Source organism: Sorex fumeus, unplaced genomic scaffold (assembly GCF_029834395.1).
Source record: "Sorex fumeus unplaced genomic scaffold, SorFum_2.1 ptg000044l, whole genome shotgun sequence".
Taxonomy (NCBI): domain Eukaryota; kingdom Metazoa; phylum Chordata; class Mammalia; order Eulipotyphla; family Soricidae; genus Sorex; species Sorex fumeus.
Genome location: NW_026606101.1, coordinates 12,085,628 through 12,097,694, shown reverse-complemented (window position 1 = coordinate 12,097,694; position 12,067 = coordinate 12,085,628). Strand labels below are relative to the sequence as shown.

The 12,067-nt window shown below is 47.8% G+C and overlaps 1 protein-coding gene across 4 annotated transcripts in view; it reads left to right on the top strand.

The window, feature by feature from the left end:
- The window catches only part of CBFA2T2 (CBFA2/RUNX1 partner transcriptional co-repressor 2), a 115,433-nt gene extending 109,538 nt beyond the window's left edge, over positions 1 to 5,895 (top strand). For all 4 annotated transcript variants that reach the window (XM_056121282.1, XM_056121281.1, XM_056121283.1 and 1 more), the window contains exon 11: positions 4,699 to 5,895. In XM_056121282.1, coding sequence (XP_055977257.1) covers positions 4,699 to 4,998 — 300 coding nt within the window. In that variant the 3' untranslated portion in view covers positions 4,999 to 5,895. The remainder of the gene's footprint in view (positions 1 to 4,698) is intronic.
- The last annotated feature ends 6,172 nt before the right edge of the window (positions 5,896 to 12,067 follow it).

Sequence of the window (12,067 nt, the reverse complement as noted above, 5' to 3'; positions counted from 1 at the left end):
GGTGATGCTCAGAGGTTACTCCTGGCTCATGCACTCAGGAATTGCTCCTGGCGGTGCTCAGGGGACCATATGGGATGCTGGGAATCGAACCTGTGTCAGTTATGTTGGCTGCGTGCAAGGCAAACGCCCTACCCGCTGTGCTATCGCTCCAGCCCCTAGAGTTAAACTTTTAACTGGATGGTGACTTTGGGTTGCAGAGGCATCACTTTGTCGTGTTGCTCTCTTTCTCTTCTGAGATTTATTTGTGAGTGTCTGGATCGTGTCCTTTAATGAGCTTATATGGGGCAGAGGCAGTTCGTGGTTGTGATCACCCCACTCCAGGAAGCACAAGGAGGTGGCGGGAGGTCGCCCATTCCCGACTCCGTGAGAGCCTGGATATTTCTGTCACAAAACCCACATACCTGAGTTTTTCAGCAGATTCATTCTCATGGATAAGCTTGTCCTGAATCTGTGGAGATCAGGTGTGAGCATGGCTGTCTACCTGCTGTTCTATCATTCCAGCACCTACATTTTTTTTTAATTTTTAAGTTTATTCATTTACCTTTTTTATTTTATTTCATTTTTATGGGGTCACACCCAGCGATGCACAGGGGTTACTCCTGGCTGTGCACTCAGGACTTACTCCTGGCAGTGCTCGGGGAACTGTATGGGATGCCAGGGATCGAACCCGGGTCAGCCGCATGCAAAGCAAATGCCCTGTGTGCTACACTATTGCTTCAGCCCCACCAGCACCTACTCTTAGAGTTTTAATGGCATAAACAGTGGCCATGCCTAACAAAGGAAATGTCCAAACTAGGAAACACCAGATGACCAAACTCATTTCTGACTTCCTAGTCAGTACCTCAGTAGCCTCTCCCTCCGACACATACACTAACTATAAAGGACTGTTTGGGGGCTGGAGCGATAGCACAGCGTGTAGGGCATTTGCCTTGCATGCGGCCGACTTGGGTTCAATTTCCAGCATCCCAAATGGTCCCCCGAGTACCACCAGGAGTATTTCCTGAGTGCATGAGCCAGGAGAAACCCCTCTGCATCACTGTGTGTGACCCAAAAAGCAAAAATAAATAAATAAAAATAAAGAACTGGTTTGGCCACCTATATTATTTTGGTTTTTTTTATATGGGGGCCATATCGAACAGTGCTTAGGTGACACTTCTTTTAGAAGATGCATGTTACTGAACCCCAAACAAACACTGACATGCAAACTCATGCACTCAGCCCTTTGCACTTCTTACCAGTCAAAGCAATAAAATTTGCCGTGTCTTAACCAGAAAGCTCATGGTAGGACTAAAGATGGTCAGATGCTTGCCTTACTTGCAGCCAACCCAGGTTCAATCCCCAGCACCACATTTGGGTTCATCTCCCAAACAACACCAAGAGTGTCACTGAGCACAGTCAGAGTAAGCCCCTAGCACCTCCAGCTGAGCTATGGCCCAAAGACAAAAATTGAGGTCAGAGCAGTAATACAGCAGGTAGGACATTTGCCTTGCACACATCCTACCCCAGGTCAGTTCCTGGCTTCCCATATGGTCCCCTGAGCTCCCCCAGAAGTAATTCCTGAGTGCAGAGCTTGAGCACTGCCAAGTTGACACAAAAAACAAACCCCCCAAAAAGATGTTCTTGCTCAATATGGAGGGTCTCAGCTGGCTGAGACTGAACCTCTGTCCTCTGTTCCCTCAGTATTCCTATGAACATGGTAACTGAATTTTTGCCTGTAAGTCATTGTGTTCTGCCAACACTTTGTGTGGAGTCAGCCTCTCAGACTCAAAAATTTGAAACTTGCTGGAATGCAGGGTGCTCAAAGATCTCTAAATGTAACCTGAGAAACACTTCTGTTTCCTAGTTTGGTCATCTGGTGTTGATGTTGGCAAGTTTCAGCAGCCCCTGGAGTCTATTTCCTGAAAAGTCTGTTGTGTTGGAAGGAATTTTATAATTCACTCTAAAACTCCTTAAAACTAAACTGTTGAATCTAGAGGAGTCAGGAAGACAGGTTTGGGGCTTTTTGTAGTCATTTAATTAGACCGTTAGACAATGCACACTAGTTCTCAGTGTTCCATCTTTATAAAGTCCAGTGGTTCATCCAAAGGTCCTTTCCAGCACTTGTTTGTTATTTATTTGAACAAGCATTCTGGCTTCATTGGGCACAGTATCTTTCTTCCTCCAGGGGACTCTAGGACTAGGCAGTTCTGGCGTCATGATTGGTTTCTGCCGTTCTGGAGAACTTTAGTGGGGCAGAGAAGACTGGCTCAAGGCCCCCTGACCACCAAGATAGACTTGCCACTTTCCAATAGCTTCACATGCATAACTATTTTTATTGTTCTTGTTGTTTATGTAGTATAGTTATAATATTTTTCTTTTTGTTTGTTTTGGAGCCACAACTCTGTTGTGCTCAGGGCTTATTTCTGGCTCTATGCTCCAAGATCACCCCTGGTGGGGCTAAGAAACCATAGGCGATGATGGGAATTGAACCCATGTCAGCCACCTGCAAGGCAAGTGCCCTCCCCATTGTACTCCATTCCTGCTTTTTCCATAGAGACTGAACCAGGTAACATTTCCACTAGAATGAGTGAGTGTTCCTTTTTCAGCACATTCCCAACAGCACTAGTGGTTTCCAGTCTTTTTATATATACCATTCTCTATTGTGTGAGGTGATATCTCATTGTCATTTTGATTTGCATTTCCCTAATAACAACAATTGTGCCCAGAGCAATAGTACAGCAGGTAGGACTCTTGCCTTGCACACAGCCGATTCAGGTTTGATACCTGGCATCCATGTGTTTTTTCTAGCACTGCCAGGAGTGATTCCTATGATTCCTGAGTGCAGAGCTAGGTGTAATCCCTGAATATCACTGGGTGTAGTGCCCCTCCGTGCACGCGCGCGCGCGTGCGCACACACACACACACACACACACACACACACACAATAAGTGACAGTGAACACTTTCTGTATGTCTACTGGCTGTGTCCCCTACTTGCACACACAATTTTTTTCTTTTTCCGTTTTGGTTTTTGGGCCACACGTGGCAATTGTCAGTGTCTACTCCTGACTCTCTGCTCTCAGGTATCAATCCTGGCGGGGCATAGCAGTTTGTATGGTGTACCAGTGATTGAACGTAATGCAATGCAGGTGGCCAGTAGCTGTTCTAGCTCTCTAGCCCCTGGTAAAAACTTTTTAATTTGAGGTAGTCCCGTTTGTTGTTGTTTTTGTTATATTTGACATTGGAGTCAGATCACTGAGCTACCTCTGAAGTTCATATTCTGGACGTGGTCTCTTATTTCTCTTATTGATGGGTCCTGGGTATGGTGGGGGTACATTCATGTATCACTGAGGGAGTTCTCCCAGAGATCTGAGGAAGGAGCATACCAGCGGGCAGCTGCTGGACTCTACTCTGGTGACTACATTATTCATGATGCTTTTTCTTCCTCAATTCACCAGGAGAAATGTTACATTGGTGGTGCTGCTTTTATGACTGCTACTTTCATCGGGGGGTTGTTTGGGGGCCACATCTGGTGATGCTTAAGGCTTATTCCTGGCTCTGCACTCAGGGTCAATCCTGGCAGTCTTGGGTCACTTCTAGGGTGCCAAGGATTGAACCAGAGTCGGCCACATACCCACCCTACTATTTCTTTGGTCCTCATGGCTCTTACCTCTAACCCTAACTGAAAATGCTTGCCCATCGATGCTCTACTCCTCTCTCCTCCCCTTCTAGAAATACTGCTGAACCTGAGCAAAATGCCAAAGAAAAGGAAACCTCCTGAACCCTGACCACCAAGCCTTGAGTTCTGAAGTATTGGGGGGACTGCCAGAGTATTCCCCCACCCCTAAGCCACCTGGGGTGAGACACAGGACTGAAAGGAAATGGGCATGAAGCCAATAGCACAGCTGGCTCACTCACTCTCCAGCTCACCCATCCTGGTCTTTGTTTGATGACTCCTTGTTTGTTTGGGCGCCTTACTTGGCCGTGCTCAAGGGCTCCTTCCGACTCTACGCTAGGGATTTTCTCCCTGTGATATTCTGTACCTGGGAGTCGTGGGGGGTGGGTGTGACACTCCAGCCCATTAATGCTCGCCCTTGGCACCAAGCCAGTAACATTTTCAGATCAGGTATTATCACTGAAAACAAGATCCTGTAGGGAGGAGAGACAACAACAAACAAAATGGTTCTCTTAATACATGTATGTATGTGTGGTTTTAAAGTGGGTTACTATTGTGGGGGGGTTGGGCCAGGGTTTAGTTTATTCACTGAAGATTAAAATATGTTGATTGGGGCCGGAGCAATAGTACAGCAGGGGGGCGTTTGCCTTGCATGCGGCCTACCCTGGTTTGATTCTCGACATGCCTCATGGTCACTAAGCACCGCCAGGAGTAATTCCTCAGTGCAGAGCCAGGAGTAACCCCTGAGCATCATTGGATGTGACTCCAAAAGCCAGATAAATAAAATTAAATGAGTTGGTCGCCTTCAAGGTGGAGCCGCCACCACTCTACAACAAAGCTATGCAAATCCATGGTAGGAAGTTTTACAGCTAAAGGAACTCAGAAAGGAATGTATCTTTTCCATGCACGGATTGCTCTGTAGGCAGGACAAAGTCAGGCATATGGGCCTCCAAACACAGCCCCTTTTGCTGCAATGCAGGTAACAAGTGATGACAAGCCTGCCCTATGAGATTCAAGCAATTAACTGATGCCTGTATCTTGCAGAATTGCTGGAACTGTGGCCGCAAAGCCAGCGAGACCTGCAGTGGCTGCAATATTGCGCGATACTGCGGCTCTTTCTGCCAGCACAAGGACTGGGAGCGGCACCACCGTCTGTGTGGCCAGAGCCTGCACGGCCAGAGTCCCCACAGTCAGAGCCGACCGCTGCTTCCTGGAGGAAGGGGCTCCTCAGCCAGGTCCGCTGACTGCAGTGTGCCCAGCCCAGCTCTGGACAAGACCTCAGCAACCACCTCACGCTCCTCTACGCCTGCCTCTGTGACAGCTATTGACACCAATGGACTCTGAGCAATAAACCCACTTGACCCTGATGACCTCACAGCACAGTGCCACACTGCCCTGGTCTGGCTGTGGGAACCAGTGCTAATAACTGTTGGGTCATTAGCAAGAAGGGAAGTGGAGGCAAGAAGAGTGAGAGTCTGTCAGTCCCCTCCACAGCCTCTCCCAACACTTGCCCACTTTCCTCTGTGTCCTTGGGAACTAGTGGCCAGAGCTGTCTTCTCCATGACTCCCTGATTAGCTCTTCTTCCAAATGATGCTGGTACGGTGACCCCTTTCCAGTGTAGACCACCAGCTCCCCTCCTGCCTCTTGAGCCCCTTGAAGCCATGGGCTGCCAGTGTGCCCACCAGGCTAAACCCAGCTCACCACAGGTGCTGTCCTCCCACAACAGAAATCTGGAGGCTAACAGGCTAAGGAGGAAGCTCCCTCTGACAGGAAATGGATCTCTCATTCCAGACAGCTCCTTGAGTCTCTTTTCCAACCTCAACAGATGCCATTGATCAGCCTCCCCAGGGCTTGGGCAAGTGAAAAGCAGCACTCAGGACTCTTCTCATCCTTGCTGTTCAGACTTGTTAAGATTCTCAGAAACCACAGGAAAGAAGTCATCATTCATAAAAGCACACCAGTTATTTTTAAAAATCAATAAAACTTCCACCAAGTATCATAGATCTTTTTGGACAAGATTTTGCAACCTTGTTGGCTAGTTTGGAACCCGTTTGGAACCCCTTTATTTTCTTCTCTTTGATTTTGCTTGTGCAGACAATAGTTTCCTGCGCATGGATTGGTCTGAGAGAGAATGAGACTCGACTGGACATTCTGTTCTCTCTGAGCATGTTGGCCAAACTAGTATCGTCAAACGATTGACCAGATCATGTATGGAAATGCAGAACCATTTGTCACCGCGTGCTGTTTGCACAATCTTCTTGTGTCCTTGTATCAGACCAGGCATGTCTGGATCACTGCACAGAGCTTCCTCCCATACTCTAGTCGGTGCCTCTTACACTCCACTTCTCCCATAGGCTAGTTCTTGCCTCAGCTGTCCAGGCCTGGTTATATCTGAGCAGCCCTCCTGGACCTGAATGAATTCTTCAAACCTCATAGTTTCATAATATATATATACTGTGCTTACAATTGGGCATACAATCTGTTTCCCCCTTTTTGTATAATCTATTTGACACCTCCCCTTTTGCAGCTAAAGAAAAGTTCTGTGAGAAATGACAACCATTTTGAGAAAGGCTGACCAATTTTCCTACCCATCTTCAGAGAGTTTTCCAGTTGTTTGCCTGGCTCTCCAAACATTACACCTTTAAAATGTTCTTAACTGCCCCACACATCTTTCCCGCCATTGGGTTTTATTGGGGCCCAAGAACTCTGACCCTCTTCACCCCAGACCAGTCTGCACTCCCATCAAGGAATCAATGAGTTGGTTGGTCCTGCTCTGCTGGCCCTTGAAGACACATTTCTAATGTTCACCTTCTGTACACAGATCAAAGTTAGGGACTATTGTCCTCATATAATTTACTTTAAGAACTTTAAATTAAATTCTATGTCCCTCCTTCCCTTCCCCAGGAATTTCATATCTTACAAACTCAGCATAAAACATCTTTATAATGCCAGGATTTTCATTTCCTATTCGGGTAGGAAACCTGTATTCTGCTGGAGGCCATACAATAGAGGCAAAAGGGCCATGGCAGCCAATAAAAAGCATACATCTCTCTCACACTACATAAAGGGCCATTCCGCAGAATTCTGTGGCTCTTCTACAGTCCACAGCCAGAAGTTCTCAATCCCTGGCCTAAAGTGTGGTATACCCAGAAAATAACTTGTTCCTTTCATGGAATTGGTCTTTCACAGGGTTATAGTCCACTTCCCAGATAGAATATAGCCTACATTTCCTTAAGATATGGAATTTCCTGGGAGGAGGCCATGGAACCCATACATGGCTAAGAGCTAAAACGTTATCTCAGGCCAAAGAGATAATAGAGGGGTAAAATGCTTGCCTTACATGCCACCAACCCAGGATCCATCCCTAGCTCCACATGTTGTCCCCGAGTCCCACGGGGGCTGATCCCTGAACAGAGTTGGAGTAAGCCCTGAGCAGTGCTGGGAGAGCCCTCCCATAGTACCACTTACCCCGCCCCGCCCCCCCCCAAAAAAAAGGTGTCTCATGGTGTTCCTGGCTCACTGACTATTGAGAACTTGGATGAACACTCCGCCTGGCAGGTTCTAAAGTATATACAACACTAGCTAGTGTAGCTCAGATCTTCCTGGCTGTTACAATCAGACTGCTGTTTACCAGGGGTTGATGTCAATCTGTATAGTTAAGGTTTAGTTTACAAACTGGCCTGCTTATATGGGCTCTTGCTTTCAAATGACAACTTAGTTTCCTGAGTCTCTATAATGCTACTTGACACCGCCTTGTTCACGATTCAGAGACTTCACTGAACATCTAGGCAGTCTACCACTCTGGTTGTTAATTTTGCTTATTTTCACACAGAGGTTGCTAAGATTTCCTTCCTATGTAGATAGGAAAATACCCTTTTCCAGGCTGGAGAGATAATACAGCAGGTAAGGGCTTGCACTTGACTGTCCCAGGTTCAGGCCAGCAGTCCATATGGTTCCCCAAGCCTGTCAGGAGCGATCCCTGTCTGCAGGGCTGGGAATAAGCCCTGAGCACCACCAGGTGTGAGCCCCAATTTTATTTAATCCTTTCCACCAGCTTCCTTGTACCTGCAGTTCTCCAGCCCTCTGCTTGGGTGGATAATACGCCCTGTGGAAGCAGAGTTGGGAGCGAGGGAGGCCAAGTCCAGATTCACATTTTGTTGCAGTGTCTGCTGATACCACACCGAGTCTCATGAATAGAACTACAAATCATACTCTTTCCTTGAGTTCATTAAAATTATCTAAATTAGGCTGATTAGGGACCTGAAAGATAGGGCAGCAGGTAAGGTGCTTACCTTGCACACAGCTGACCCAGGTTCAACTACAACAAGCACCACACCGGGGCCTAGAGCAATAGCACAGCGGGTAAGGCGTTTGCCTTCGATTCCCAGCATCCCATATGGTCCCCTGAGCACCACCAGGGGTAACTCCTGAGTGTAGAGCCAGGAGTAACCCCTGTGCACCACTGGGTGTGACCCCCCCCAAAAAAAGCAATTCAAAGCACCCTATATGATCTGAGTGCAGAGCCAAGGAGCGACCCCTGAGTGCAACCCAGAAGTAATTCCTGAGCACTGCTGGATGTGGCCTAGAAAACAAAACAATAAATAAATAAATAATAATTAAACTGATTAGAAAACCAGCCTTTATAATTCATGTCCATAGGGACAAAAAAAAGACAAAGGGGCTTGGAGTGGTGCTGCCAAAGGTCGGTATTGTCAGGATAGTCACAAGCTCTTGATGTCAGCCCAGACACCAAGAGCATCGCAGTGGCAGGTCTGCACTCTGCCACCCCCACCCTAAGCACACCTGGAGTGCGAAGTCCTTGCCCAGTGAGAAGCACTACAGTGATGGGACGCTGTTGTCCTCTGCCAAGTGAGGAACCGTTGCAGGAAGCCCAAAGGGCCATTGTGAGCTGCTTCGGTATTCGGAGGTGTGCCAGCAGCAGGACCTGCGTTTCTTCGGGCAGCCTTTGTGTTCCCACTGCTCACGCTGTGCCTGACTCCATCCATGGTGAAAACTGACTCCGAAAGAAGCTGGTTCGGTCCATCTGCTCAGGAATAGACCATCGACCTTATGGTCACTCCACTTTGGAGGGTCCCTGCCGTTTCAGGGCCAGGGCTTCAGCACATCTGCTCAGCCCAGTCATGTGACCCTAGGTCACAGAGTAGGTGGGTCTTTCCTCAGGCAGCACTGAGCCATAACTGATTGTTACTGGGTCAAAATGCGGGAACAGGACAGATCCACCAGCACAGGGACATACCTGTCTCTGGTCAATCCTCTGCAGTGTGGACATTCTTGGCCCATCTGGACCTGTTATTCTACCAGGAACACATCACTTCCGGGTGCCTACAGGAGCATCTTCAATTTCTAGAGAGAAAAATCTACGCTTTAACCTTGTTTAGCCGGGCCCCAAAGTTGAATTGATCCCCTGCACTTTCACTGCTTGCAAAAGGGTATAGACATTGTTCTGATTAGTTCCAAAAGAATCTCGGCGAGTCTGAGGGTTCAGCTTCACAGTGGGATTGTACGGTAGTGAGTTCTCATAGTGAAAGCATAAATAATAACCAGGAATCGATTTGTCCTGGAAACTGTAGAAGGGATTATGGATTGAATAAATCATTGGAAATACAAACACATCTTGGAGGCTTTCTTCAGAACTGGTTTTGAGGCTCCTGAGTCAGTTAAGCCAACTTGCTTAGATTTGTGTTTTTTCTTTCTTTGATTTTGGGGGCTTTGTTTGTCTTTTAGCTATTTACAGAGAACTGGGTGATGATGTTTGAACCAAATTAACGAAAGCCAGAGGGCCCCCAGACTGCCAGCTATCAGGAGGCCTGCCCCAGGTGGCACAGGCTGGGCTAGTGGGCAAGCTGCTGAATATACTCTTCCAACTTCTGAGTGTCTGTAGTTCTTGTAAAACCAAAACTGCCTCCTGCCTCCTTGCCCACGTGCATTGATTGACATGCTCTTTTCCAAAGATGATACGGTCCCAGGGGCTTTTTCCGTTGGGAACCAGGAGAAGGTTGGGAACCTGAGGGTAGGGTTTGCATCCCCCTTTCCTGCCCCAGTCCCAGAGATGGAACTTTCCCAACAGACCCATCTGGTCGGGCCTGGAAGTGCCCAGTGTCTTCTCATTGATGCTGATACCAAATAGGGCATGTGCAGCTGCAGGGACAGCCCCGTCCTGCCTTGAGTTGGCAGAGAAGCAGCTCTAAGCAGTTGGTGAATGGTTGAAAGTGCTATTTGGCTAAGAGGCCTTCGGTCCACTTTTGTGGCTTTCCAAGTTCCTGATGAGGCTACGGAATCTCCAACCGTGAAAGCAAGCCAATAATGTAAATAAATGGGAAACAAAGCCACCAGCATGGTTTTGGACGGGGGATGATGAATGTGAAACCACCCACAGGATGCAGTAGAGTCTGATTTTTTCTGTGTTTTGTCATTTTACTGATAGGAACTTTGTTACTTAATTGTGCATAACTTATTTAATGTACTGTATAAATGAACCAAAACTTAAATATGTATTTAGTTTGTTCTACTTAGTCAATAAAAGGCTATATTCCTTTTCTGACTCAGGCTGGAATGGGATTGGGGAGTGGGTACGTAGCACGAGAGAAACCTGCTTTCAGCCTACTCCAGCCCCTCCTACTTCCCCGTATCCCTCTGGGGAGAGAGGGAGCCTCGTAGTTCTTAATGATTTTTGTTTTAGGGCCAGACTCAATGGTGCTCAGGTCTTTTTCCCGGCTCTATGCTCAGGGGTCAGATGAGGTACCGGGGATCAAAATTCCGGTCTGCCACATCCTCTGTACTAATCTTTCTGGCCCCATCTGGTTTTTTTGTTTTGTTTTTTAGTGACCTACCTGAATAGCACCTGAGGTGTGAAAGCCAGAAATTCCAGTAATTCCAGTAACTAGGTGTCTCCAGCTGTTGACCTGCTGCACCTCGGGGAGCAAAGCGGCCTGGGCTCAGCCAGGCCAGGTGCTTGCACTCATCCCAGGGGGCACAGTCAGGCGCCAGCTGCCTTCTTAACTCTTCTTCACCACTAAGTGAGCTGGCAGCGCTCGGAGACTGTGATGTGAGCACCCAGCCAGTCACATGTGAAGCATATTCCTTAACCCCCTCTCATATTTCTTCAGCCCAAAGGGATCTTTTATTTGGGAGGTTGGAGGTTTTACATGTACTCTTTTGTCCCTCTAAATGAACTTTTAATACAGAGAATGACCGTATCAGGGCTGGGGCACTGGTACAATGGGTGGGGCACCTGCCTTCCATGCAGTCGACCTGAGTTCGATTACCACCTTCCTAGGAATGATTCCTGAATGCAGAGCCAGTAGTAATAGTAATTCCTAAACATCACTAGGTGTGTCTCAAAAAAAAAAATGTATAAATAAAGTTTGAAGGGGCCAGAGCTAGTATAGTGGTTAGTACTTGCATGCAGTGCTCTGGATTTGATCCTCAGCACAGCATATCGTCCCCCAAGCACCTGCAGAAGTGATACCTGAGCACAGCCAGATGTAGCCCCAAAACCCTAACAGCAAAAAGTAAACTTTGAAAAACGTTGACATGAAAGTGGACTTACAGATATATTTTCCTAATAACTCATTTCCTGAAATGTTTCACATGAGTATGGTTAGGTCCTTTTTACACTGATGTTAAGTCATAAGTTCACCACTACCTTTACATTTACTTGCTTAATGATTGTTCTATAAGGGACATAGTTTTTTTTTCTTAGTGGTCCAGTGGGTCGACCTCGGCCACAGACCCAGCCAGCTTTGCCCTCACGCTCTTCCTGTTGTGCCACTCTCTTCCTACCTTGGAGGCCCCTGGGCAGCCCAGAAGGAGGCGCCTGGAAGAAGGGGTGTCCTAAAGGACATAAATCAGGTGTCAGGATGCCCCCCAGCATTTTTCTGAGGCTCTTGGGGGCCAGTCAGGCATTGTCAACCAATAGGGTTGGCAGTTGAGTGCTAGGGCCTGAGGATGTGATGCTGCGTGGGACCAGTGGTGTCGAGGGACCTTCAGGGCCATGACAGTGGTGCTCCAGGCGTCTCCAGTGCGGGACACAGCAATGCTCAGCAGGACATGGTGTCAGGGATCGAACCAAGGCCGCGTGTATGCTTTGCACTCTCCCCTGTGCTAGTTCCCTGACACCAAGGACATCATGTTCTTCACTCGCCAGTTGTTGGTCAGCTGGGTTGCCAAACCCATTGCAGTGAAATCAACATCTGCTGACACCTGATTGATTTCTTTTTGTTTTGTTTCGTTTTTGCCTTTTGGGTCACACCCAGCAATGCTCAGGGGTCACTCCTAGCTCTGCACTCAGGAACCATTCCTGGTGGTGCTCGGGGGACCAATTGGGACGCCGGGGATCGAACCCCAGTCAGCCATGTGCAAGACAAACACCCTACCCACTGTGCTATCGCT